Source organism: Cajanus cajan, chromosome 6 (genome assembly GCF_000230855.2).
Source record: "Cajanus cajan strain Asha chromosome 6, NIPB_CcT2T_4, whole genome shotgun sequence".
In the NCBI taxonomy this organism is placed as follows: domain Eukaryota; kingdom Viridiplantae; phylum Streptophyta; class Magnoliopsida; order Fabales; family Fabaceae; genus Cajanus; species Cajanus cajan.
Window position 1 is genome coordinate 40,017,950 of NC_138522.1, and position 26,441 is coordinate 40,044,390.

The following is a 26,441-nucleotide window of genomic DNA, read 5'->3' on the forward strand; positions in this document are numbered from 1 at the left end:
TATTATTTATTTAAAATAACTTTTTAATAAATTATAATTCTACTATAATTTTATAATTTTCACACGCATAATATTCACGTGGTACAAAATATTCTTATTTTGCTAATATTGTAATGATGTAAAAATATTTTTAACAAGAAAAAATAAAAATAAAAAACAAAATGAATTTTTCTATAAATTAAATAATATATATAAATTAATTTTATAAAAATTCTTTTTATTAATTTTAAAAAAAAAATTAATTTATGTATAAGTTAAAATTTATTTAATAACAAAGCTTATTTTAATTTTTTTCTCTTTTACAAGTATTTTTTTTTAAAAAAATATCTACATAATTATATTTGTAATAGTTTTTTTTAATAAGGCAAACCTCCTCTTATAATTCCATTAACACTAAGGAATATATTATGAGTACTTTTCTTTTTTAGTGGCGTGACTTAATTAAGTTTTTAATCTCTTTAGTATTTTAATGGTGTGGTTTTTGTTTTTAAGGTTTTACTCAAACAATTTTAGTTCTTAAGTATTGTAAATGTAACGACTCACTTTAGTCCCTACATTATACAATACAACTACTAGTAACGAAAAATATTTAACTTAAGATTATATATTTACAAATACAAAAAATATGTAGTATACTGCATGCATATAAAGTGATCATCTAAATAAATATGTGCAATATAAATACAGTACTCTAGTAAATGTAAATTATACATCTTAAGTTGTCAGTAAGCAATTACTACATATACATCTCTACCCTCATTAGGTAATCAACAAAACATCCTCCAACTCATGCATCGTTGAGTGGCCTCCACAGCAACTCTCTAGCCCTATCTTTGCTTTGCTCTCATACCACATGCGATCATTGCAATCCAAATCACATAGTAACATGCAAGGGTAAGCTAAAGTAAAAAAGAAACATACAACATAGAAACATCACATCATCATCTCATTTTCAACAACACAATAGGGCATCATACTATACAACATAAATCAACACAATAACTTAAGTTCAACACAACAACACATTTCACTACAAATTAACACAACATATGAACAACACAATCAACTCCAACACATCATATGCTCAACATAGCAACTATATGCGTTGTCACACGTTCCAACTAGGAGATCTCCTACAATACAAGATGAGCAATTTAAGTGGCTTGATCCGATCAAATCGACAATACATGATGATTTTTTTGGATTTGCTAGATCAACAACAAATTGGATATAAATCCACAACATAGCAACTCGGTTTCTCATATGTCGTCACTTAAACAAAGAAGTATAATACTATTGTCAAGGTAGAATAGTTGGGTACAAACTTACCACAACATTAACTAACTTAACTAAGTCTCCTATGGGAATGGCCCACTAACTACCCTCTAAATACTACGCCTTTTCAATACTCAGTTAGGTATTAGATTTCTAATTTCGTACTTTACTTAGTTGATCACTTATAATTAGTATAGTTTGAGCTAACCCCTATACTGTGGTCATACACGTGTGCCTCAACCTTGCCCATACATGCTACCAACAAAGTTCTAGAAAAGAAACAACATAGTATCCACTTCAAGAATCAACTTCCCAAAAAGGATTTTCAACAAATTAGGTTCTCAGGGCACCAAAACACAATATCCACACAATGGGATATGTAACTTTCAAAAATCTCTTCTCTAGTTCTAAGTGTTCAACACAACTCAACAACAACAAAACAACCTTATATATTCAACACAACAATGAAAGCAACATACAACTTTACATCTCACAACTTAATCATTACTACTTCTATTCAACTCTTTAATCAACATACATCTCAACAACACATCATATATATTCAACACAACTACACAGTCAACATACAACTTTGTTAACACATAACTTACAACTCATATCTATTTCTCAACTAACGACTCATAACACAATCATCACCTACTAATTCATCTCTACAACTCATTCATCATATTTTCATTTAACAACTTAAAACAACAAGTATTCAACATGTCATCAATTACAACATCAAATCTTCTTTAGCAAATAAAGTCCAATGTTACACACATTATGCCCAATGCAATTTAGGCATAGAGCTCTTTGCCTCACCCGATGCCTAGCGCTACATGACCTACGCCTGATGTGGCTAAGATAAAGGCCCTTAAGGCCTCATTCCTAGCATGGTAAACTACCACGCTCAACCCCACCTCAAGCAAATAGTCTTTACTTAGGCCTTGCTTGGCGTCACCACCTCAGCACCCAGTGCAATCCAGACAAAGAGCTATAGCTTGGCCACGCTGAGCGCTACTCAACTTTGGGCTCAATGTCACCAAGTTAGAGAGCTCTTAGTGTTCCCATGCTCGACACCATTCACCCATGCTCGACATCGTTCCAACCCAAGACGAGTCTCCCTCCTCACACTCGAGATCACCAATCTTACGTTTAACGTGATCGAGACAAAGAGTCTCAAGTTAGAACAACGTTTGGTGCCTTAGAGGTGCGCTCAACGCGACATCAGAATTCTACATATCTAGAATTTGATTTTCAACCACAACCTAAAATCCAACACATTCCCATCACATGCAACACAAAACAGCAAGTATTTACATCGCAAGCAACTAAAAAATATAATCAAATTCAACATGCAACTACAAATCATCTTATTCTTCACAACAACCCAAAACCCCAACTCTCACCACAACCTTCAGATTTGATCCACATACAGCCACGATTTTCATAAGAATTCATGCAACAAACAACACATACTTCATTCATCATTCAACAACTCCATTCAAGGACAAAATTCTAGCTTCCCTTATGTCAAGGTAGCTCGATTCCGAGGTAGAAGGAAGGGAAGATCAGGGCTTCACACGAACTCAACTATTGGATTCAATAAGGTTTCCACCACATTCACAAATAACACAACTCAGAAAAGGATTGGAAGAAGAAGAGAAAAATATTTAGAGAAAAAAAAAAAGTTCATAGACCAAAAGCCTTCTATCTAGAATCCTCTCTCTAAAAGGTTGAGAAAAAGAGTTTACGAGACTATATTAAAAATAGAACCTTATATACTCTCCTCTTTAGGATCAAACTGAATCTCTACCAAAAGAATCCCCTCTTAACACCATTGAAGCTTTAAAGGGATCCTCAAACTCCTGAGTTCCAACATTAATAAGTTAACAACATAAAACAACTAGGGGCAATCTAAGATTATTGTAACTTTGTTTAAGTAATTATGTGATTTTGGTTCTTCGAATTTTAATTAAGTAATTTTAATTCATTTAATATCATAATTGTATAATTTTAGTCTATCAAATATTATAATTATACATTTTTTTGACTTAATTTAGTTACACATATTATAATTTTATTCATATATTAATTATTACTAGAATTATGAATATATGTAACATAAATAAGTAAAAACTTGTATAATTACGATATTTGAAAAACTAAAATCACATGATTATGGTCTTTAGAGGCCAAAATTGATCAATTAAAAATTGAGGAACCAAAACACAATTATAATACTTAAGAAACTAAAATTGCTCAATTAAAATTTAAGAAATTAAAAATTTACAACCATTATATTTGAGAAACCAAAAATACATTTAAACCTATTACTTTTATTTTCACAAAAAAGTTTAAGAGCGATCTTATATTTCCTCTTTAATTTTTCTTACATATTTTAATTATTTTGTTGTGAAAGTATTAAATGAAAATAATAATAAATTTAACATTTAAAACATAAAATATTTAATATTTATTGTATAAAGTAAATAGGAGAATTAGTAAAAGAACATTTCAGAAAGATTTAACCGATAAGATCTAACTATATTGGAGAGTAGAATATGTGACTATAGTAAACTTTTTGTATGAATTTAATTTCCATGTATTAAAAGAAAAAATGGAATGATTTTAAATTATTCTTATTTAATATTTTTATAAAATATTTCTATTGATTAAATGATTCTTTTTAACTTTTAAGATATTAAATAATTATTATTTATATTAAAAAAATTTCTTTATAAAATATTAAAAAATTGTAGAAATATAAATTATTTAAAATAATAGTACATATTCTTAAATATTACAGGTATGTATAAAGTATAAAGCATATTTATTTTATAATTCTCGGTAGCAAATATTTTTAAAATAGTATTAAAATGAAAATATTAAACATTAAACATTAAACTAAAAAGTAAAATGTCAGCAAGATTTCTTATTTTATATATTTGTAGTGTAACCTGACATATTTGTATTTTATTTTATTTTTGTTAACATATCCAATTTTATGAAATTTAAAACTTTCCTTTTAGATCTAATAAAGAAAAAAACTTTCCCTTGAGATGGAGGATAACATTATAATTATACCAATAAATTAAAGGACAATGTCGTCTGTTATGTTTCACCGTAGGTTTTAATTTTTTTTTGGACCGGTTTAACTCCTTTATATCAGACAGATAAAAGTTTTCTAAATAGAATATTATAGGAAAATGTAATTAATTCCTTCTTAAAATAGTTTAATTTATTATTATCTAAATTTGGAATGCAGATCACCATTCACCACCTTAAAGTGAAGTTCATTCTTTGAGTGGTGGTGTCTATGTGATACTTAAGTGACATGTTAATGTCCATTGTTTATTTGTTGTGCCAAAGTGAAGTTAATTTCTGCCCGTACTATGCTTTCGAACACAGAGATTGTGTACCATCACTTTATCTTGACAGTGGTTCGACACACCGTCTCAAATGTGTAAAATTACATCTGATCTGTGAAAATTGCAGAAGGTTTACTTGATAGTTTTGGGGAAGATGCACTGAACAAGTCATTCAAAAGTGAAGTTTTTTTATTTATCAGGTTTAAAGTTCAATTTTTGCTGTAAAATTATTTTTATTTAGAAATATAAGTACAGTTATTATAAAATAATAGAATAATAAAATAAATAAATGAGAAATAAAAATCCATCACATTCTCAGACAAGTAAGTACATACCACATAATAATTTGGACGGAAAAAGAGTAATTGTAAAGACTTTGCTTCAGTGTTGCCGACAAACTTGCTGTAACATTTTTCCACGTTTGATCGATACGACGATACGGCTGTAAATACTAAATATAGATGGTAAAAAGATATTCGCACATAAAATCTGATATAGGGTTTAAATAAATAATTAAATAGATATATATGAATAATAACAAGGCATCAATAGATAATAAGATATTTTTACATATTTGTATTTTATAAATATTAAAAATAATTTTAATTATTATATATAAATTAATTTAATTTTAATTTATTTTATAATAAATATATGTTACAAAATTATTTTTAATAAAAGTATATGTTTTAAAATTATTTATTTTTAGTTTTATTTTATTTTTTTTACTTTTTATTATTTTAAATTTAACATTTTAACATATATTCACACATACTTACATATGTATAAAAAAAAATCTATAATATCTGGAATGACCTCACAAGTTTTTACAACTATTATAGTTAAGTCTCTATGCAATGGAAAGAATAAATAGCATCAATTAACCTAGGATTATCATGTAATAGTTATATAGACAATTATGTAATCTATATATGTATAGGATAGAAGACAAAATACTCAAATTATAAATACCATGTACATATATACAACCTACATTAGTTATATAACTGTATATAAAATAAAATCTTATTTGTCAATCAAACATCTTTACACAACTATGCTACATCAATGCAGTAACAACAACAAAAAAGTAATTCCCATCATGACTCTCACTAATCATCTAGACAACATATTAATCTTACTGTACTCTCATAACAAATATGATCATTATAGTTTTAAGTACAAGAAAAACAAGTAAGTGTAAATTTTTTAAAAGAATCAACATACATGATCAACAACAATAATTAGTAACTTAATAACAACTTAAGTAACAACATTCATCAACCATGCAACTTCACTTATCATCAATTACTATGTTAACAATTTATCAACATAATATAACTTATCAACTTCAACTCAACAACATATTCAACATAAGCAATAATAAACAACAAATGCGTCATCACACATACAAATTATGATGGTCTCCTATAACACATGTGAACAACTTAAGTTATTAGACCCTATTGAACCATAATGTTTGACCTATCACAATTGGATCAGATATAGACAACTTTGGGCCTTTTAAAAATCCCATTTAACAATTTAATTTGATTTTTTAAGTTTCGCCACTTAAAATAGAAAGTCTAGTACTATTGTTAAAGTAAAACAGTTTGGATATAAGTTTACCACAACATTAGCTTGCAACACTAGTCTCCTATGGGAATAGCCCACCGACTAACCTCCAAACACTAAGTCCTTTTAATACTCAATTAGGAAACTAAGTTCTTGACCTTGTACTTTACTCGATCAGTCTCTTTATACATGTATGTCTCGACCTTGTCCACATATAGATGTTACATAAAACCTATAAGAGACAACTTAAAACAACTATCTATTTAGAAGTCAACTTACTAAAGGGTTTCAACTCAAGCTTTTAAAGCACCGCAAATTATATCTACACAATGAGATATTTTAATTTCTAAAACAATTTTTTACTCTCCTCTAATTTTTATGTATATCAACAAAGACATGTATATGCACCAATGCCTACAACATAACAACTTACTCAACTATAATAGCATACAACTTCACAACTTAATCATCTATCAACTTACATCTTAATTGCATAAACATCGTCGATTAGTATATTAACTCAAAATATAAGAGCTATCATCATATCATCTTCAACATACAACTTAATCATTATCCTTCATTCATAAAACAATTTAAATAACATATCAAAATCATACAACTCATGTTCGATGCCATTGAGGCTTAGGGCTTCCTATCTTGTCCACACTTGGTGCCAAACTACCCCCATTCAATGTGGTTGATGTAGAGAGTCTCTCATTTTCTCGTGCCTAACATAGCAAAAGTCCACACCTAGCCCCAACCAAGTAGAAGGCCTCTGCCTTACTCACATCCAGTGCTACTCTTCTAACACCTAATATGGATCCAGGTAGGGACAATTCTTTCTCCTCATGCCTAATGCCATACAAATCCATGCCCAACGTGAACAATTTAGAGGCAATTATCTCTCCTCATGCCCGATGTGAGCGAGATAGAACACCCTTGATTTGAGTCACACTTGGTGCTTTGAAGGTGCACCCCACATGATGAGAATTTTTGCGCTTTGCAAAACTTCGTTTGCCCAAACCACTTGAAATTCAGCCAAAAAATCACATGCAACTAGATACACAACATATAGGAAACATATAAAACTCAAAAACAACTCCAAAAGCAACAAGCAACCAAAGGTTTACAAGAATCATCAAATACTCTTCATAAGCAACAATTCAAGAAACTCCACTTCATAAATCTTCATCATATGATTTAACCAATAACAACTACAAATCAATGATTTATAGGCAACAATGAAACATCATCCACCAATAATGATTCGAAAACTAGTTTCCATTGCCTCTAGCTACTCCAAGGAGAAGATAAGAGGAAAAATAAAAAACTTTTCGCATGATTTTGACTTAAGATTTTCAGCTCTTCAAGCTTGGCTCTCTTAGTTCAATCAATTAAATTCAAATGTAGTAAGGTATAAAAGGAATGGTTTTCAGTCTAGAATAGGGAGATGGAGATTGGTTTAGAGAACTTTTCTCTAGAGTTTCTTAAAACATGAACTTGTCATCTTAAGAAAAACCTTATATACCCTTTTTGAAGTTGAACCAACTTAACTCTGACTCAATTATCTTAGAAACAATCTAACGCTCAAAGTCCATTGACTCTAGAATTCTAAAACAACAACATTAACAACAACTCATAACTAAACATACAATTAACATATAATTAAATCAAACACCTTAAATTTAATAGTGTTACAATTCCCTCCAACAAGAAAATTTTTCAACTACAAAAATTGACTTACTTGGGAAAAGAAATGGATATTGATCTCTCATCTTGCCTTCTAGCTCCTGTGTAGTCTTGCTAGTGATCACATCTCAAACAAATTTGACAAGACTAATGATTTTGTATGTCAACTATTTCTCTTTATGATCCACAAATGCAACAGGTAACTTCTCATAAGTCAAATTCTCCTTCACTTGAACCACATCATGCTCCACTACATACTTGGGTCATAAATGTGCTTCCTCAATTGGGATACATGGAACACATTCTATAGGTTAGGCAAGAATGATGACAATGACAACTAATAAGCCATTGGACCTACACGGCGAAGGATCAAATAAGAACTAGTGAATCTCAATGTCAACTTCTTACACCTCATCGCCCTTCCCACTCTAATAATGGGTGTCACCTTCAGAAAGACATGTTCCTCTTCCTCAAACTCTAGAGGCTTGCTCATCCTATCAAGATATGATTTTTGCATACTCTAGGCATTCTTCATTCTTTCCTGAATCTACTTCACTTTCTATATAGTCTATATAACTAACTCTAACCCTATAACAATTGACTCTCCTTCCTTGTATCAGCATAGAGAAGTTCTACATCTTCTCCCATACAACACCTCAAAAGGTGTCATGCCAATGCTAGCATGAAAACTATTGTTATATGTGAACTTTCCTAGAGGCAACACTTATTTCCAACTACCCAAACGATCCAGAACACAAGCTCTCAACAAGTCCTCTAGTTATTGGATTGTTCTCTCAAATTTTTCATTTGTCTATGGGTGATAGACTAAACTCAACCTCAACCTTGTTCATAGAGCTCAATACAAACTCTGTCAAAATTTATAAGTAAACCTCAGATCTCTGTCAGAGATAATTAGGAATGTTCATCAGATCGAATTAGTCCAATGAACACGACAATTTGAATCGAACCAATTAAATTGGTTTGATTCATTTTGTTTTCGTTCAACCTCAACCAAACCAATTAAAATCGATGTTGATTGGTTTGGATATCAAATTTTCAGATTTTAAATTCGAACCAATCCAAACCAAACCTATTAATTTATATATTATTATTTTTTATTTAGTGAAAAATTAATATGTATGTATCATTTTGAAGACCTTTTTTTGGTTACAATATGTAGATTTTTTATATTCATTTTTTCAAATAATTAAAGAAACTAAGAAGAACTATATTGTAATATATTAAGTTTCATTTTCACACTATGTAATGCATTTGAAATCTTTAAGTAGATTGATAATAAAAAATCAAAATGGATTATATTGCAATCTATCAATTTAGTTAAGTTTTGACAATATATCAATTTAGTTAATGTTGAAAACTCTATTTACTTTGAGAAAAAAATATTTTTTAATTTAAATTTTTAAGAAATTCATTGGATATTCAATGACCCGAACTGAACTAACCCAATCAACGTCGAATTAGTTCGATTTAGGTTAAGCAAACAAAATTATGAAATCTGAACCAATTCAAACCAATTAATTTGAATTGGTTTGGATTGTATTTTTACCCAAATCTGAAGGAACCTAACCACTTAACACCCCTAGAGATAATACCAGAGGATATTCCATGCAACTGTATTATCTTCCTGATATACAATTGTGTGAGTTTCTCCGAGAACCAATTCTTGTTAATAGGAAGAAAATATATACATTTTTTCAACCTATCAACAATTACCCAAATATTATTATTGTTCCAATTAGATCTAGGAAACCCAACTATTGTTCCATCATATCTCTCTTTATATCACATATTTAATTTATTTAGTTATTTAATTATAATTTACGTGCATGATTTATCAATTTAATTAATTAAATTGTCCAACCTAGTCTTAGATAGTTTAATATTTAAAACATACCACCTACTCATATATAACAAAATAATAATAATAATAATAATAATAATAATAATAATAATAATAATAATAACTCCTCTACTCATACATTAAACAAAACAATTTTAAGAAATAACTCATTAAAAATGTCTTGAAACGATTTTGTTAACCATTACTCCCCTCGTTTTTTTTGTTTGACGTTTAAGGTTATGCACAAGAATTAAAAAAATGATTGATATTTTAGTTTTTCAAAGTATTTATTACTTATTTTTCTATTATACTCTTTAGGTGGTTAGAGAAGAAATAAGTACAATAAAAAATGAATAAATACATTATTTGTTTAGTAAACACACTAATTATTAAGAATAAAAATAAAAATAATAATAATAAATTGTTAATTTTAGAAAAGTAAAAATGAAAAAAGAAAAAAATATAATACCAAAACAACTATGAATAAAAAATAGCGAAAGTAACTTTTACACAACATTTAATGCACTAAAGTATTTTGTTTGCAACCATATTATTTAATATTATAAACACATTTTGGTCATAATTATTAATGAAACCTTCTTATTTATTACTTTGGCAGCTATTTAATATTCTTTTAAATAATACTACTTTAAAACATTGATTAATAAAATCTGAATTATGTTGTAAAAAAATTAGAATTTTTATAATTAAAACTTGATTATATATATTTCTTGAGAATCTTGATATATATATATATATAATTATAGTCACGTGTTAATTTTTGGATTTTGTATTAAACAAATAATTTTTTAAAGAAAAAAACACTTGTTCTCTTCAAGAAACAATTATATATATTTGAATTAATAAACTTTAGTTTGATCAATAATTTTTTATAAATATCTAAACTAAAATCATTTTACACCAATTAATTTATTCATCTAACTACTAAAATAAATAACGAGAGACTTGAAATGATATGTGCATGATCTTAAGTTTTAACTGTAATGTAATAATTATACATTTAATAAAAAAATAAAATAATTCATCTAAACATTTAATGAATTAAGTATTTAGTCTATATTTGAATTCATCTATAATCATGTTAAAATACAAGTTAACATGATTGTAAGTAAATGTTGATTTGTTTGATTCTACATTAAGAGATTGATTTTAAATCAGTTACTTTAAATTAATTTGAAGCAATCGTATAATGACGTAAATGGTATAGCATCATGTCTCAACCTTTGTTATATATTATTTTACCTTTAAAAAAAATAAATTCAACATAATGAAATTTATTCGAAATGAGTTTTAGCAAAAGACACGCAGTTATAGAATTTGAAAAAGTGAAGAATGTGGATGGAGAGGTGAGGAGAGGCCGCGATCTTGATCTCTGACCGAATTGACCCCGAACCTCGGAGCTGGAATAGCGTGGGACCCACACACAGACCCCACCAACCGAAGCAAGAAAGAAACATAAAATTTCGATGGCGTGACGGAGAGAGAGAGAGGCAAATCGAATAGAAACGTTTGGAAAGAAATTTGTAACATAAAAGGGAGAAAGAGAGAGAGGGGATGCAAATTCCATGAGCGCAGAAGAGGTGCCTCTTACTCGTCTCGTCATTCACCGTTACGAGTACGACCCCTCCTCTCGCTCTTTCTTCTCTTCCCTTCCTTCATTCCTGCGCCTCTGAAACATGGAGGACACCTTCGTTTTCCAGTGGACCGTTATCAGATCTCTCTTGTCCATCCTTCAGTGGTGGGCCTTCAATGTCACCGTTATCATCGTCAACAAGTGGATCTTCCAGGTTCCTATCATCCAATCAAATTCGCCTCTTCTTTTCTAATTCACCGTATTTCCTTTCTGTTTACGTTCATCATTTCTCCGATGTCCTCCATTTCATTAGATTCCGCCGCTATCATGCTCCACACTCATGCTTCCTGTATAATGAAATTGTCCGAGTGTGCTTTCCATTTCATCAATTGCCATGGCTACTTTTTTTTTATATATATGTTTTTTAATTTATTTTAATATTTCTGTTGATTGCTATTTTTGGCGGCGAATTTTGATTTGTAGAGTTTTGGTTTGGTTGTTGGACGAAATCATTCTTGTGCGTTTGGATCCACTTTTTTTTTTGTGTTTGAAATGGCTTATGAAATTAATAATGAAAGTGATTATTCTCTCGGAATTAATCAAAAACCAAGCGTGAGTCGTGCCTCTTCACTAAACTAGATTGCAATTCGAAAATTGTGCTTCGTTACTGATCTACGTACTCTGGAGGTATTTCAACGTGCACGATGTAGGTTTCTCTTAAATTCTCAAGTTATTAGTCTGGATTTTATTTTATGAGTTTCTCTTTGGCTGTTATAATTTTAATTTAAATCCAGAGGTTCCGAGCTAAGAATATTGTGTGATGTGAATTTAAACATCTGAACCAAAATGTGTGAAAGCTGTACTGTAATGAATTAAAAATGATCGTAACAGGTGGCATGTGCGATTAATTTGTGAACAGTGAGTAATTGTGTCTCTAAATCTTCTAGCTAGAAGTGTATCGTTTTTTTCCCCATGGAGATTTGGTGTGTATATTCTACAAGATTCAATTGTTTTTTGCTGGCCAGAAAAGGTCTGACGGCTTTCTTAGGTTGTATCCCTGGTTCACACAACTCCATTTGGAAGGGAATTATTTTTAATATTCATTTCGTGATGACATTGATTTGTAGAAAAAGTTTTTTATGAGTACCTGAATAATTTTGTTCACCAAATTGTTTAGATCTCCTATGTTTGTGTTCTATCTGTAATGAACAAAAGGTTTATTTATCTTTACCGCTTATATCTGTGTATTTTGGATTCCTTCTTACTCACTTTTACCACCTAAACTTTTTTCTTTCTTGCAGAAATTGGATTTCAAGTTTCCCCTATCAGTTTCCTGTGTCCACTTTATCTGTTCAGCCATTGGAGGATATGTGGTAATTAAGGTGCTGAAGCTTAAACCACTGATAACTGTTGACCCTGAAGATCGCTGGAGAAGAATCTTTCCTATGTCATTTGTATTCTGCATTAACATAGTTCTGGGGAATGTGAGCTTAAGATACATTCCAGTTTCTTTTATGCAGACTATAAAGTCATTCACACCTGCCACCACAGGTAGATTTAATAATCAGTGTTAAGATTTCTGCTACATACATGCTACCTGCTTTATATTGAAACCTGAGGATATTTACAATTTTACATCTGATCTTGGTGAATTGGCACAGTTTTTTTGCAATGGCTAGTGTGGAGGAAGTATTTTGACTGGCGTATTTGGGCTTCTCTTATACCCATTGTTGGAGGGATTCTTCTCACATCTGTAACAGAGCTTAGTTTTAATATGTTTGGATTTTGTGCTGCCTTATTTGGCTGTTTGGCTACATCTACGAAGACTATTCTTGCAGAATCTCTTTTGCATGGATACAAATTTGACAGGTATTGCCTTTATGCTTGCAACTTTATATTTTGGTGTTCTTTCTTTCCTTTCTCTATTTTTAACTCTTTCTGGATTTCCCAGTATGTAGACTTTCCACTTCTTAGTTATTTCCATGTCTCTAATACCTACTCTTTGTTGTGGAAAATGGGTTTTACCTCGTGTATTGCAGTTTTTTATTAACCTTTTCTCCAATGTAGAGTTAGGAATTATTCTGTATTGGAGCTAAGAACATCTCTGGGTACTGCTTATATTGATTGCAGTAAACCAGTCTATCAGTCATAACCAAATGCATATAAGCCAAAATTAATGAATTTCAATGCAATTTTTGAATGGTGGTTTTGTTATAAGGATATATAATGCGTAGAAGGTCCTTTATATGGTGATTGTAATTATTAATAATCAATGTTTGTGTTATTACCGTTATATGATAATACTAAAACTGAAGAGTGCCTTTTGAAGTATAGATATGACACTATTTCATATGCATCTTAATTGGAGCTGTAATGACTTACAAAATAAGTAGATTATCTTATAAAAGCCAGGTAGGTTTAATCAGAATGGTTAATGGAAATAATGCATTTCTATCTTAATGATACTGTTGGGTGTAACTGTGTAAACTTGCTAACTTGCCTAAGAACATGCCTAACCATATTTATGAAAGGTAAACTTCTGCAAAATAACATTTTTTTTAATGCTGGCATTGCACAATGATATTCATGATTCCAGATATATGCATTGAAACAAATGTCCTGGTCTACTATATCTAATAGCTGTGATGAAATCAATTAGTGTTGGATTCTGATGTGTGCTTTTTTGGATGCTTCTGTCCTTTTTTCCAAACTGACTATCCTACATCCACCTATCCATTCCTGGAATATTCTTTAATTCCTTGATTCAAGAAAAAAGATAAAAATGAAGAAAATTGATGCAAGATGATGTGGATCTTGCTTTCCCTCTTTTTTTTTTTCCATTAAAATTCCAAAGGAAGCAATTATATATAGAGTATGAAAATGTTTATTGTTGTTGGCTTGTAGCTAAGCAGTGTGTAGCATGTATGGAAGTATTTCTGATCAGCATCCTTTGAGGTGCTGAGTTTAAATCAGTGTTTCTTAAGTTTCTTTAAGAAACAGAAAATTGTTGTCACTGGCTAACTTGTGAATGGTAATATTTTATTTTTTTTAAGTACTTGAGTGTTTAGGAGGGAGGTTTTACCTCATATTCCAAGGTTGGGGGCATGCATCAAGCCTCGGTAATCTTTACAGCAGTACTTATAGATGACCTACTAATGAAAGTGTGCACCAAGTCACCAACAGGAATTGTACCCAAGACTTTTTTTATGATCAACGATGTTTGATCTCTTGTTATTCCTTGCATTTGTCTTGCATGCTATACTTTGTTTTCCTCGGTTCATGCCTTGATTTCTCTGAATTGCTTTGCCTCGACTTTTCTGCGGTACACAAGCTAACTTTTCTTTTCATGTATCTTAGCATAAACACAGTCTACTACATGGCACCTTTTGCAACCATGATCTTGGCGCTTCCTGCCATGTTACTTGAAGGCAATGGAATCCTTGAATGGTTAAATACTCATCCGTATCCTTGGTCAGCTCTCATCATCATTTTTAGCTCCGGGGTGTTGGCTTTTTGTCTTAACTTCTCCATTTTTTACGTGATTCACTCCACCACTGCTGTAACATTTAATGTTGCCGGAAATCTTAAGGTGAGATCTATCACGCATAGTGCTTCAAACATCATGATTTTCAATTCATGTCTTTCGAGAAACTGTCCATTCAATGCCCGGAGAAGATGTAGCCACATTATATCATCATTTCTACAAGAGATGCCTTTCTCCCTTCCTGCGTTTTGTTTCATTTTGCTTGAACACTTGCTCCCTAATTTCACTGAATTTATTAAAATTTCATTCTTTGACTTTGCATTTTAGTCATTAAGTGCATGGTGGATTATGTTAATGGTGTTCGTGTTAAAGGATAATTGATGTTAGGGTGGCATAGTGGGTAGGGTTGATGGTTAAACGGAACTATGAAATCATACTCCCCCTAGTTTATTTTATTGTGACTTTTGGAATATTTTTGTTTGGTTTGTCATTTTAGAATATTAAGAAAAAGTTAATTACTTTTTCTTTAGTTCTTTTTACTATCTACCTAACTAGTATTATAACGAGCATTTCAGTCAAATAACATTATTTTGTCTCGTTAATTGATGCTAATCAATCGTTTTCTTAAAGAGTATTTCAGGAGAATCATTGTCATGGTAATTGATATTACTAATCAATCATTTTCTTAAAATGGATACCTTACCTTAAACAACTCCAAAATGAGACAGAGCGAGTAATTATTTTGCATTCTTCAAACTATAATCAGAATCATGTGTTTTGTGCAGGTTGCAGTCGCTGTCCTTGTTTCTTGGCTGATATTTAGGAATCCAATTTCATATTTAAATTCTGTTGGATGTGCCGTGACTCTTGTGGGATGTACATTCTATGGGTATGTGAGGCACAAACTATCCCAACAGCCACCAGTCCCAGGAACTCCTCGGACACCCAGGACACCCAGGACCCCTCGGAGTAAGATGGAGTTGCTTCCTCTTGTAAATGATAAATTAGAAGATAAGGTCTAGATCATTTAGCTGCGTATGATGTTTCAGCCTTTTGGAAGGTGCTAATAGGTACAAAAATATTAAAATGACTTTGTTTATTTATTGTTAGATTACCCCCAAAAATTTTAATACAAACTTTCTTTTTTCTTTTACTTTCCTAGTCTCCCATGTCTCTGTCAATTTTCTTTTTATATTTTCCTCCCTCGCGCAGAGGATTTCTTGTCCCCATTTTGCTTTCATATTCCCCCGTTTGATTGTATGCATTGTAAACACACGGACGATTTATTGTTAATTTATTGTTATTTTTTTTAAGTGCAAACGAAATGGATGGACATACCTACAACAATAATTTTGACATATCGACATTAATCGCCTGTTTCTAGCTCAACGTGAACAGCGTTTGAAATTTTCTACTAGTGATTCGACTGCATCTAATTATTTTTTGGTACACAAGATTCTTCATTATTGGTACAAACTGCATCTAATTTACAAAGATTTTAACGTTAAATTGGAATAGGTTACTTATTTTATATTATTATTATTGTATGATACAATTACCGATAAAAGGTTCTGAAATTTAATGACTTTTTTTTACCAGCTCTCTATAACGGAAGAAACTACTATTAAAAGAAATATTATTGTTCACAAGCATGACGATCACAATTTGATTATTTTTACTCGGATGCCATGGTCTTAAACTATGCCACTCTTGACATAGGTACATATAGTTAGAACTAGTTACAGAGTGATAATGATTCTAGATGAGGATGCAAATATTAAGGTTAACTTTACCATTTACCCCTTTTATCCCTTCTAAGATCTGAACTAGCAGCAACTGTATTTTCAATCTAAGCTAAAAGCCAGAAGTTCTTCTGCCACCTAGTGCTGATAAGGTATCCATTGCCCTGGCTTCTCTTCCTCACTCCAATTGTCAAGCACTCTGCCTTGTTGATGCAATGCTCCACAAACTCCTCTGTATCACTGCTTCCGCCGCTTCCACAAAGACTAAAAAATAATGATAAACTCATTAAATTGCAAACACTGAAATGCTTAAAACCTCAAACTCTGAGTGGCGAGAAATTTTAAAATTTGATATTAAAGGTTGCTGGTGCTTGCATTTGTGTGGATGACAGGACTCTCACCAGCTTAAAAAAGAAGATGGCTTCTTTTGGCCCAGTACCAGGACAGAGACCTCCAGCTTCTTTACTTGGCTCATAACTGTGGCCAGTTTTGGTCCTTGGATTACGAGCGCTTCCACTTCCACCTATGTCAGACCATAACTTATCAGTAACTCTTTTTTCAATGAGGGAAGGGAAGTGGAACAACAGAGGAAGAACTGTGAAAAGAAAAGCTGAAGCATCTGAATGTTTCTCATGATATCTCTCTGAAAAGTAAAAATAAAAGGGACTAATGCAAGAAGCCAAAACCGTTTGCCTTCAAAAGAAAATTAAAGTTGGAAAAGAAATACTTGTTAACAGAAAAAAGGGAAAGGGTCTTCCTATTCCACTATTATTGAACTGCATTGAAAACTCAGACCTATTTGAATCAAGATCTACCAAGCACAATGACTATCCTTGACCTCTCAAGATGCAAAGAAAGGAAACTGGAGAAAAGAACATAGTTACGGTTCTCTATGCATGAACTAAGTAAATGAAAGTAAAGGGTAACAAACAAATTATCCTTGCCACAAACATAACCAACTTACCCCTGGCTTGCAATCTTTGCAAAGGGACCCAAGATAATTGACAAGATAAGAGGAGCATGAAGTTTCAGAGCCCCTGTGTGGAGGGACAACAAGAAGCAGAGTCAAAGAATCACCCTTATTAGCTACATGAGTGAGTGCCCACATCATTGCATGCTTGGAGTGTGAAGTACCATCAACCACCACCATCACCCTCTTCCTCCCCATAATCCCACTCTCCCCATTACCATGCATGTTAAACCCTTCCATTTGATTCAAACTTGTCTCACACCCTCCCCAGTCACTGCTAATATAACTCCCTTTCCCACTCCACCGGTTGGACGTTGATTTCCAAGCCTCCTTTGCACTTAACTGTCTCAAAAACGAAGCTGAAGAACTGAGCATTGATCTCTCTTGAACAACTCACCACTTTGCTTATCCAACCACAAGTGTACTATTGTACAATTATTACCACATAAAGTGGGGATAGGGTGCTAGAGTGTAGCAGAGGTTTTGTTTGACAGATTACTATAGCTGGGAAACACACTTGCTAGTTCCTAGAGAGAGAGAGAGAGAGAGAGAGAGGAGCAGTAGGTAGAGGATGATGTAGGGGGGAATACGTGGGTAATGCAAATTGCGAAGTTGGGGGCTTTTATTTTTGTTCAGATTAAAGTGTCACGGGAATCTGTGGTTTGTTTAGTGCATGATGCAAAATAGGATCTTTCTGAAATCTTCTTCATCTATTCCAGAATCTTTTGTACCATTGTAGTAATACTTGTTTGGTCATCATAAACTGGCTCGTTAAGTATGTCTACGTAATAATAATAAATAACAAATTACCCATAACCATATGATGGGTTACCTCATGCCACATGATGTAAAGTGGTCCATCAAAAAGACTTATCCTCAGCTCTCAATGCCATTAGTCACTGGTCAGATCTCTAATGTAAATAAATGAATAGAGTCGAGATTTTGGAGGCAAATTCTTGGACTTAAAATGCAATGTTTGCATCATACTCATGTTGCATTTAATCTCATTAGAAACAAGTTTGATGCGTTATAAGTAAAATGGATATGGTTTTAAAAATCATCAACTTTTAATCACAATTATGTTAAATCCGAAAAAATATTACTAATTCAAATTCACATTTATTATTTGAATGAACAATTAATAGTCTCTCTTCTGATCTCTTACATTATTACTATTAGAAGGTGATATAAATGCAACCACTTTCACCAAAGCAGTTTCACGAATAGAGCTTGCCTGGGGAATATGTGTGTATTTAGATTAGATCAATTTCTTTTTCTCTTATCAAAAAGACTACTGTATTACGTATCTCTTATCCGTGTCTTTAGATCTTCGAAGGTTAATGTATATAAATTAAAAAATATTTAACGAAGGAGGTAATAATTTGGTAGGATTGAAAATAGTAGTAGTAAACATTTCTTTAAAATGTGATCATATTTCTCCTCCTACCCAATAAAAAGAAAAACAAAAAATATATCACTACTTATAAGAATTATCGAAGTGAAATACAATCACATATATCATCCTTTATAACTGATATTAGGAAGATTTGGAAGGTATAAGACTATAAGTATAACTATAATGAAACAGAATTAAATGGCATGACAAGTGCATCGAAGATTTCATTGCACAAATTTTATAATAAAATAATAGTGTTTGTTTACTTCTCATTCACTCGTCAGAGGTCAGAAAGCAGTAAAGAATCGGGACCTGACAGGCTATAATAATAACAAAATTGAAAAAGATTAAAATAATGAAAGGGTTTATATTAAGATGATGAGTTATTTATTTATGCATATAAAGGAAAGAGTGTCAGAAAGGAATAGGGAGTCTCGTGAATTGAGTTTTATTTTGTTTGGTAATGGAAGAAGGTGAGTGCTGTGCTCGTTGCAAGTCCGTACTCGCAAATTATTGCTCCCGTATACCTCGCTGAAACAACTCAAGTACTCCACTATACAATATACATCATACGCTCCAACAAAACTACCACTCTACCCTTTCCCACATTTTTCATTTACCACTTACCACTTACCACACACCCATTTTATATGCCTCTTGTTTATACTTAAAAATTAAAAATTTATTTTAATAATTTCATTTAATATAAACCTAATTAATTTAATTAATATATGTTATTCAAGTGAAACTCTTGTCCTAATCAAAAACAACATCAATCTCATCTATAAAATTATACTTAAGTTTTTCGTCCGATCGATTTTCAGAGTATAGGCTAATTCATCCATCCATTTTGGATGTATTGGGATGACGATATGAGAGATAAAGAAAAAATAAAGGTAAAAAGAGAAAGTAACAGAAATAGTAAATCATGTAAAAAGATAAGTAGAAAATTATGGTAGATGTGAAATAAAAGAAAATTTATACATGATGATAAATTTTCTTTTAGCCTCTGTTTGGTACATCAAAATGTCGAAGAAATAAAAGAGAACAGTAAAATGGATGAGAAGATTATTAAACAAAGAAATAAAAACATCTTTTCGTTGCTTCGTAGACCTATTTAGAAATTCACCCGTGCACATTTGAAAAATTATTTATGAATTATACATAACTAATAGTCGATTATCAACACTTGTTTACAAACAAAAACAACTTAATATTAAATTTAATCGATTGTTTTTATATAATTAATTAATTACTAATTAGTAGTGACTCCCACGGTTCTACATTCCCTATCATTTTTTCTTACTCATTTTTCTACAGCAAAAATAGTTATGTCCTAATTTAGAGAAAAAATGTTATCGGGTCGTGTTAGTAGTTACTAATAGGACTTTCAAGCAAAGTTTTTAATATTAAAATTTTAATAATACTATAATTTTTAATAAGGAAATAATTAATGAAACGAAAAGTAATTTCTTTTATTAGTGTCCATGGATAAACCTGAAATATTTACTACTATTTAACGCATTGTACTTAGAAGCTAGCTAACATGATGTTGGACATATAAACGTTTTAAAACATAAACTTAGATACAATGAAGATGAGTATGCATCATATTTTAACATTATTCATGTCATTCATTCAACTGAGCATTGAAATGAGCAATAAAAAGAGAGTAGAGACGAAATAGCGTTCAGCTTCAGTCTTAGCAACTCGTGAAGTGCAATAATAAAAATGGTATCTATCGAGATTGTTTCATCATATATACAATACGACGTACTATATTTATTTAAAACATGAGATCTCCTTGATGATGGTGCCTACGTCTTTCTCAACTGGTCCCTTTAATATTCCTCACGATATGTTCATCTCGAATTAGATCACATGAAAACTAACTAACTAGAAAGTTTTTCTCATACCAAGTCTCCATAGAACAATGACAAGCATATATATCTCATATTGGATAACCTATAAGTTGGGTAGAGAGGACTTAAAAATAATACCAGACAGAAAGGGCTAGTTTCATTCTTATCTTAGGAATCATTCCCTATTTCACCATGTGTTATTATAGGATGGTTACACAGAATCAACATAGTATGGATCAATCACATATTGATTACATGTTGTACCTGCCTGAGGGTACACTCGTAATCTTCAGGGGAATATGAGGACCGAACGAGAGCTTTAGGTGGATTCTTCGGAGGGGGAGGTACCTGCAAAAGATACTCCGATGCTTAAGTCAGTGTGGGCACGATTTTCTAGGGTAATGAATGAACAGTGACATACCTTGTTGTGTGTGACCTATTTATAGCATCTGACATGGGCCTGAGCGTGATGGGCCCTCTCAGATATTTACCAAATTAGGTAATACGGTACTAATTGGTTGTTAGGCTTTAATCATGTACTTACCTTTCTTAATTGTAATTACCGTTATGACTTGTTTAACTCTTCGGCAAGAGGCCGAGCCGACTACTCAATACTAGTCGGAACGGCAAATGACCGAGCCGTCTAGTCCGTATACGGCAGCTTGTATACTTTCCGGTACGATCTATGTCGGAACGGTACTTGACCGAGCCGACTCGATGAGTGATGATGGTCCATATTGGCGTTAACCAGACTGATGTCGGTTCTCGACCTCATGCCGAGCCGACGTTGATGGTGATGCTTGTACGTGGCTTACTATGCATGAGTGTCTGACGAAATGGCACGTGTTGGCCCACGTGACCGATACGGTCTCTCCGGTACACAAGCCCCCCAGCCTTTGAGGAGCGAAGCGACGCGAAAGGTTAATGGAATAAAAACAGGATTTCTCAGTTGGTGTGTTGAAGAAGAAGCTAAGGGTTACAACTGATGGTGGGATATGAAGGGTTGTAACCGTTGGGCATTTGATGGCGTACGCGAGAAGTTATGGTGGGATATGAAGGGTTGTAACCGTTGGGCAGTTGATGGCGTACGCGAGAAGTTATGGTGGGATATGAAGGGTTGTAACCGTTGGGCAGTTGATGGCGTACGCGAGAAGTTATGGTGGGAAGCGAAGGGATATAACCGCATGCGAAGAGTTGCGCGCCCTAGACCGTTGGATCTAAATGATCCAACGGTAGGCACGAGGGGGTGTCTCTTCAGTTGCCTATTAAGAACGCCTATAAATAGATGTGTAGGAGGAAGGGTTTCCACATGCAAACTTACTAGCTGCTCCGAGCCGAAGATACTTGAGAGCGTTTTGAGTACTCAACAGCAATTGGTCAAGTTCAATCATCAGGTACGTAATGGCTAACCTGGACATTGTTCATGTTGACTCCTCTGGGGACGAAGAGGAATCTAGGTTAAGGACGACGCCGAACCAGGAGGTAGCGTCGGCTTCAGCTTCGAATGGGGGCGATTCCGCAGAGTCGGCTTCGGGGTCCGATCGGTCGCAAAGCGGGAATGATTCGGCATCGGTTGCGGGTTCTGAAGATCAGCCGAGTCGGGGTGGGGAATCGTCAAGAATTTTTCCTCCCATATCGACTCCCGGGTATTCGTGGGTACATGGTGAAGTTGGTAGTGTATACTCTCGGTATACGAGCAAGAAGTCTCTTGTGGACTTCGTATCGGCCATAAAGTTTTTAAACTTTCCCGAAGATGAAGAACCTTCTGCTGTCTTTTTCCAACCGTGCCGAGGTGACGGGGCTTCGAATCCAGACTTCGTTTATTTGAATCAAGGATCGTCCAAATACCCATTCTTTTACGTGTATGATTATATGTTCCGGGATCTGAAGATATCCCTCCCTTTTGACGATTACTTCATGAGTATACTTCGACTTCTTAATGTGGCGCCGAGCCAACTTCACCCGAACACCTGGGCCGCTATGCAAGGGTTTAGGCATTTGTGTCTAGCCCTCGGTCTCCAACCCACTCCACATCTATTCCTGCACTTCTATACGTCTCGGCCGACGAAAAAGGCTAAGTGGCTGTCGTTGATTCGTCACAATGATTGCTTGCTGCAACCTTTTACCACCTCGTACAAAAAATTTAAAGTGGGATTTATGAAGGTGGTGATTCGGCCAGAACCAGGAAAAAAGTATTTCTTTGATGCCGAAGGGAATCCCCTATTTCCCTTGTATTGGACCCGGAAGCCGCGCAAGTACGACACGGTTTCCAAATCACGCATGTCCCCGGAGGAGAGAATGAGTCTAAGTTTTTTAGACAAACTACCTCGGCCTCTACCATGTCGTCCTCTGATCCGGTTGTTTGAATCGGCCGATGTAGTCGAGGAACTAATTGGTATAGTACTTTTCTTATTTAATTAAATTTGTGTGTTATCATTGATTTTGACTAATAATGTGCAGGTATAATGGCTGCCCATGGAGATGACGATCTAGACATCCGTAACCTGATCCGGAATCAATTGGCGGCGACTACTGGAAACAAGACTTCAGCCCCGATGGGTGGGAATCAAGCTGCCGTTCAAGCTGGTGGGGTCGGGTCTTCGGCTCGGAAAAAGAAACCCACTCGGCCCCAACCTGAAAAAAGAAGGCCGGACGCAAGGGCCGAGGAAGAAAGTCGCCGGGCCAAACAACGCCGAGTGGCTAGCCCCCCTGTTCCAGAAGGTCTATCTTCGCCAAGTTTTTTGGCCGGGAACGTCAACGCTCAGGATTTCCTGAGTCAAGACTTAACTTCTGAAGCCGGCCAAGGGATGCTGAGTCGCATGAGCTCGGCTCAAAAATGGAGCTTCTTCTGCGAGTTCCAAGTGCGGGCCGTGGCAATGGCCCAAAGCATAGTTATGCAGCCGAACGGCGAGGCTGATGGGCTGCGCCGGCAGCTTGCTGAGCAGGAGAAGTCTCTTCAAGAGACGCTGGCGGCTTTAACAGACGCTCAAACATCCAACAGCAAGTACCAGGCTGAAATGGATCGCAGAGGGCGGGTTGCCGACGACTTGGCCTTGAAGGTTCAGCGTCTCGAACTTGCTTTGAAGACCGAGACCGACAAGGTTACTGCACTAGGGAAGGGGTTGGATGCTGAGAAGACCGCTTTCGAGGCCTATAAGGAGAAAGCGCGTGCCAAGGTCCTTAGTCAGCATCAGGCCGGCTTTGCCCAAGCGGCTCGGCAAGCCTGTCATTTCGGCGACTTTCCGCCAGACTTCCATCTTGACATGACGAAAGATTTCTTTCAAGGGAAGCTGGTGGACCTCACTTCTATTCCTCCTGATCAACAAGCCGACGAGGAAGCTCCGGCTCGGGCGAACGAGCCAAATGAGGATGTTACAATTCAGGAGGAAGAAGCGCCTGAGGCTGGTCCGATTCCCGGCGAGGCGGAGGTAGTTTCTTAGGTTTTTGCGTTGTAATTCCGGGCCAATAGTGCTCGTTTTTTTGTGTTGCTAGGCCGATAGTGCCTTTTAATAAATTCGATTTTTCTTTTCGTATACTGCTTTGAATTTCTTTCGCAATGTTTTTCTCATTGGCCGAGAGTCATCTCGGGTTAGAAGATCTAAAACTAAAGCTGCATCCTTGGCCGAGAGGCATCTCGGGAGGGAAGACGTAGGATTAAGTCACATCCTTGGCCGAGAGACATCTCGGGAGGGAAGACTTGTAGGATTGAAAGTCACATCCTTGGCCGAGAGACATCTCGGGAGGGAAGACTTGTAGGATTGAAAGTCACATCCTTGGCCGAGAGACATCTCGGGAGGGAAGACTTGTAGGATTGAAGTCACATCCTTAGCCGAGAGACATCTCGGGAGGGAAGACTTGTAGGATTGAAAGTCACATCCTTAGCTGAGAGACATCTCGGGAGGGAAGACTTGTAGGATTGAAAGTCACATCCTTAGCCGAGAGACATCTCGGGAGGGAAGACTTGTAGGATTGAAAGTCACATCCTTGGCCGAGAGACATCTCGGGAGGGAAGACTTGTAGGATTGAAAGTCACATCCTTGGCCGAGAGACATCTCGGGAGGGAAGACTTGTAGGATTGAAAGTCACATCCTTAGCCGAGAGACATCTCGGGAGGGAAGACTTGTAAAAACTAATGTTAAAAATGTATAGTAAGTCAAAGATAATTGAACTGTGTTTTTATTGATTGGATGCCTCATTAAAAACCTTGCCGGCCAAAACCTCTTTTCACGATTTTTTAAGAGGAGAAAAGACCGGTTCAAGGAAAAGAGTGCATCATTATACATAGTTGAAATGTAAATACATGATGTTGATTCAACTGTAATATGTCTTCAAATGAGTAGAATTCCATGTCCGAGGAACGACCTTGCCGGACAGCTCTTCTAACTTGTACGCTCCATTGTTGAGGACATGCCGTATCCGGAAAGGGCCGTCCCAGTTGGCTGATAGCTTCCCTTCTGAAGAGTTGCGTCTGGCTGACCCGGTTGCTCTCCATACAAGATTACCTTCGTGAAATGTTCTCGGCTTAACACTTGAATTGAAACGGCGTGTCATGCGTTGTTTACATGCCTCGGCCACAATCTGTGCTTTTTCCCGTGCTTCATCGAGGACATCAAGCTCGGCTCGGAGCGAAGCATTGTTAGACTCCTCATGGAAGTGCTGTCTTCGGAATGATGGCTCTCCGACTTCAACCGGGATCATGGCGTCTGCGCCGTAAGTCAGGCGAAAGGGTGTCTCTTTTGTTGTTGATTGTGGTGTACATCGATACGCCCAAAGGACCTCTGGCAACTCTTCGGCCCATGCCCCTTTTGCCGAACCGAGCCGTTTCTTTAATTCGGTGAGGATAACCTTATTGGCCGCTTCGGCCTGGCCGTTCGACTGGGGGTGTTCAACTGATGTAAACCTATGCCGGATGCCAAGGTTTTCAAGGAAAGAGTTGAACTTTTTGTCCGTGAATTGTAGGCCGTTATCCGAGATGATGGCATATGGGATGCCGAAACGGGTAACTATGTTCTTCCAGACAAATTTCTGGACATTAGCGGCGGAGATGCAGGCAAGCGGCTCGGCCTCAATCCACTTTGTGAAGTAATCGACAGCTACGAGGAGAAACTTAACTTGTCCCTTCGCCACCGGAAATGGGCCGAGTACATCAATGCCCCATAAAGTAAACGGCCATGGAGAGCTGATGCTATGCAGTTCAGCAGCTGAAGCATGGATGAGGTTCCCGTATTTTTGGCACTGAACACATTTTTTGACAAAGTCGGCGCAGTCCCCCTTCAGAGTTGGCCAATAATAACCGGCCCGCAAGACTTTAGCTGCTAAGGTTCGTCCTCCGGAATGGGAGCCACAAATACCCTCATGGACTTCCCTCATCACGTAATCTGCTTGGTGACTATCTATGCATTTGAGCAGCGGGGTGGAGAACCCCCGTCTGTAGAGGTCCTCGGCTATCATGGAGTACCGAGCCGCCTGTGTTCGCAACTTCTTAGCTTCCAACGGGTCGGCCGGTACTGCGCCGTTAGTGATATAGTTCCGAATGGGTGTGGTCCATGAGGGTGATTCATCTATTGCCATGCACTCGGTTGTTACGCTTGGGGAGGGAACTTCAAGATGAATAGTGGT

The 26,441-nt window shown here is 35.0% G+C and overlaps 2 protein-coding genes across 2 annotated transcripts; one reads left to right on the top strand and one right to left on the bottom strand.

Annotated features, from left to right (window-relative positions):
* The first annotated feature begins 11,236 nt into the window (after positions 1 to 11,236).
* LOC109807651 (UDP-galactose transporter 1) lies at positions 11,237 to 16,005 on the top strand. The gene is made up of 5 exons (XM_020370226.2): positions 11,237 to 11,582; positions 12,670 to 12,919; positions 13,030 to 13,237; positions 14,726 to 14,957; positions 15,638 to 16,005. The coding sequence occupies exons 1-5, from the start codon at positions 11,472 to 11,474 to the stop codon at positions 15,872 to 15,874; spliced, it is 1,038 nt and encodes a 345-aa protein (XP_020225815.1). The 5' UTR covers positions 11,237 to 11,471; the 3' UTR covers positions 15,875 to 16,005.
* A 453-nt stretch (positions 16,006 to 16,458) lies between these two features.
* On the bottom strand, positions 16,459 to 18,282 carry LOC109807652 (uncharacterized). Its single transcript, XM_020370227.3, has 3 exons — positions 17,559 to 18,282; positions 16,996 to 17,117; positions 16,459 to 16,858 (listed from the first exon to the last, which is right to left on the bottom strand). The coding sequence occupies exons 1-3, from the start codon at positions 17,937 to 17,939 to the stop codon at positions 16,702 to 16,704; spliced, it is 660 nt and encodes a 219-aa protein (XP_020225816.1). The 5' UTR covers positions 17,940 to 18,282; the 3' UTR covers positions 16,459 to 16,701.
* Positions 18,283 to 26,441: the final 8,159 nt, after the last annotated feature.

What these genes read in the sequence shown, in the direction of transcription:
- LOC109807651 (XM_020370226.2), top strand. Translation starts at nt 11,472, where the DNA reads ATGGAGGACACCTTCGTTTTCCAGTGGACCGTTATCAGATCTCTCTTG. An exon ending in ATTCACACCTGCCACCACAG is followed by an intron (nt 12,920 to 13,029) that starts GTAGATTTAATA and finishes GAATTGGCACAG; the next exon opens with TTTTTTTGCAATGGCTAGTG. An exon ending in CATGGATACAAATTTGACAG is followed by an intron (nt 13,238 to 14,725) that starts GTATTGCCTTTA and finishes CATGTATCTTAG; the next exon opens with CATAAACACAGTCTACTACA.
- LOC109807652 (XM_020370227.3), bottom strand. Translation starts at nt 17,939, where the DNA reads ATGCTCAGTTCTTCAGCTTCGTTTTTGAGACAGTTAAGTGCAAAGGAG. An exon ending in GCAAAGATTGCAAGCCAGGG is followed by an intron (nt 17,118 to 17,558) that starts GTAAGTTGGTTA and finishes GGTCTGACATAG; the next exon opens with GTGGAAGTGGAAGCGCTCGT. An exon ending in CCATCTTCTTTTTTAAGCTG is followed by an intron (nt 16,859 to 16,995) that starts GTGAGAGTCCTG and finishes ATTATTTTTTAG; the next exon opens with TCTTTGTGGAAGCGGCGGAA.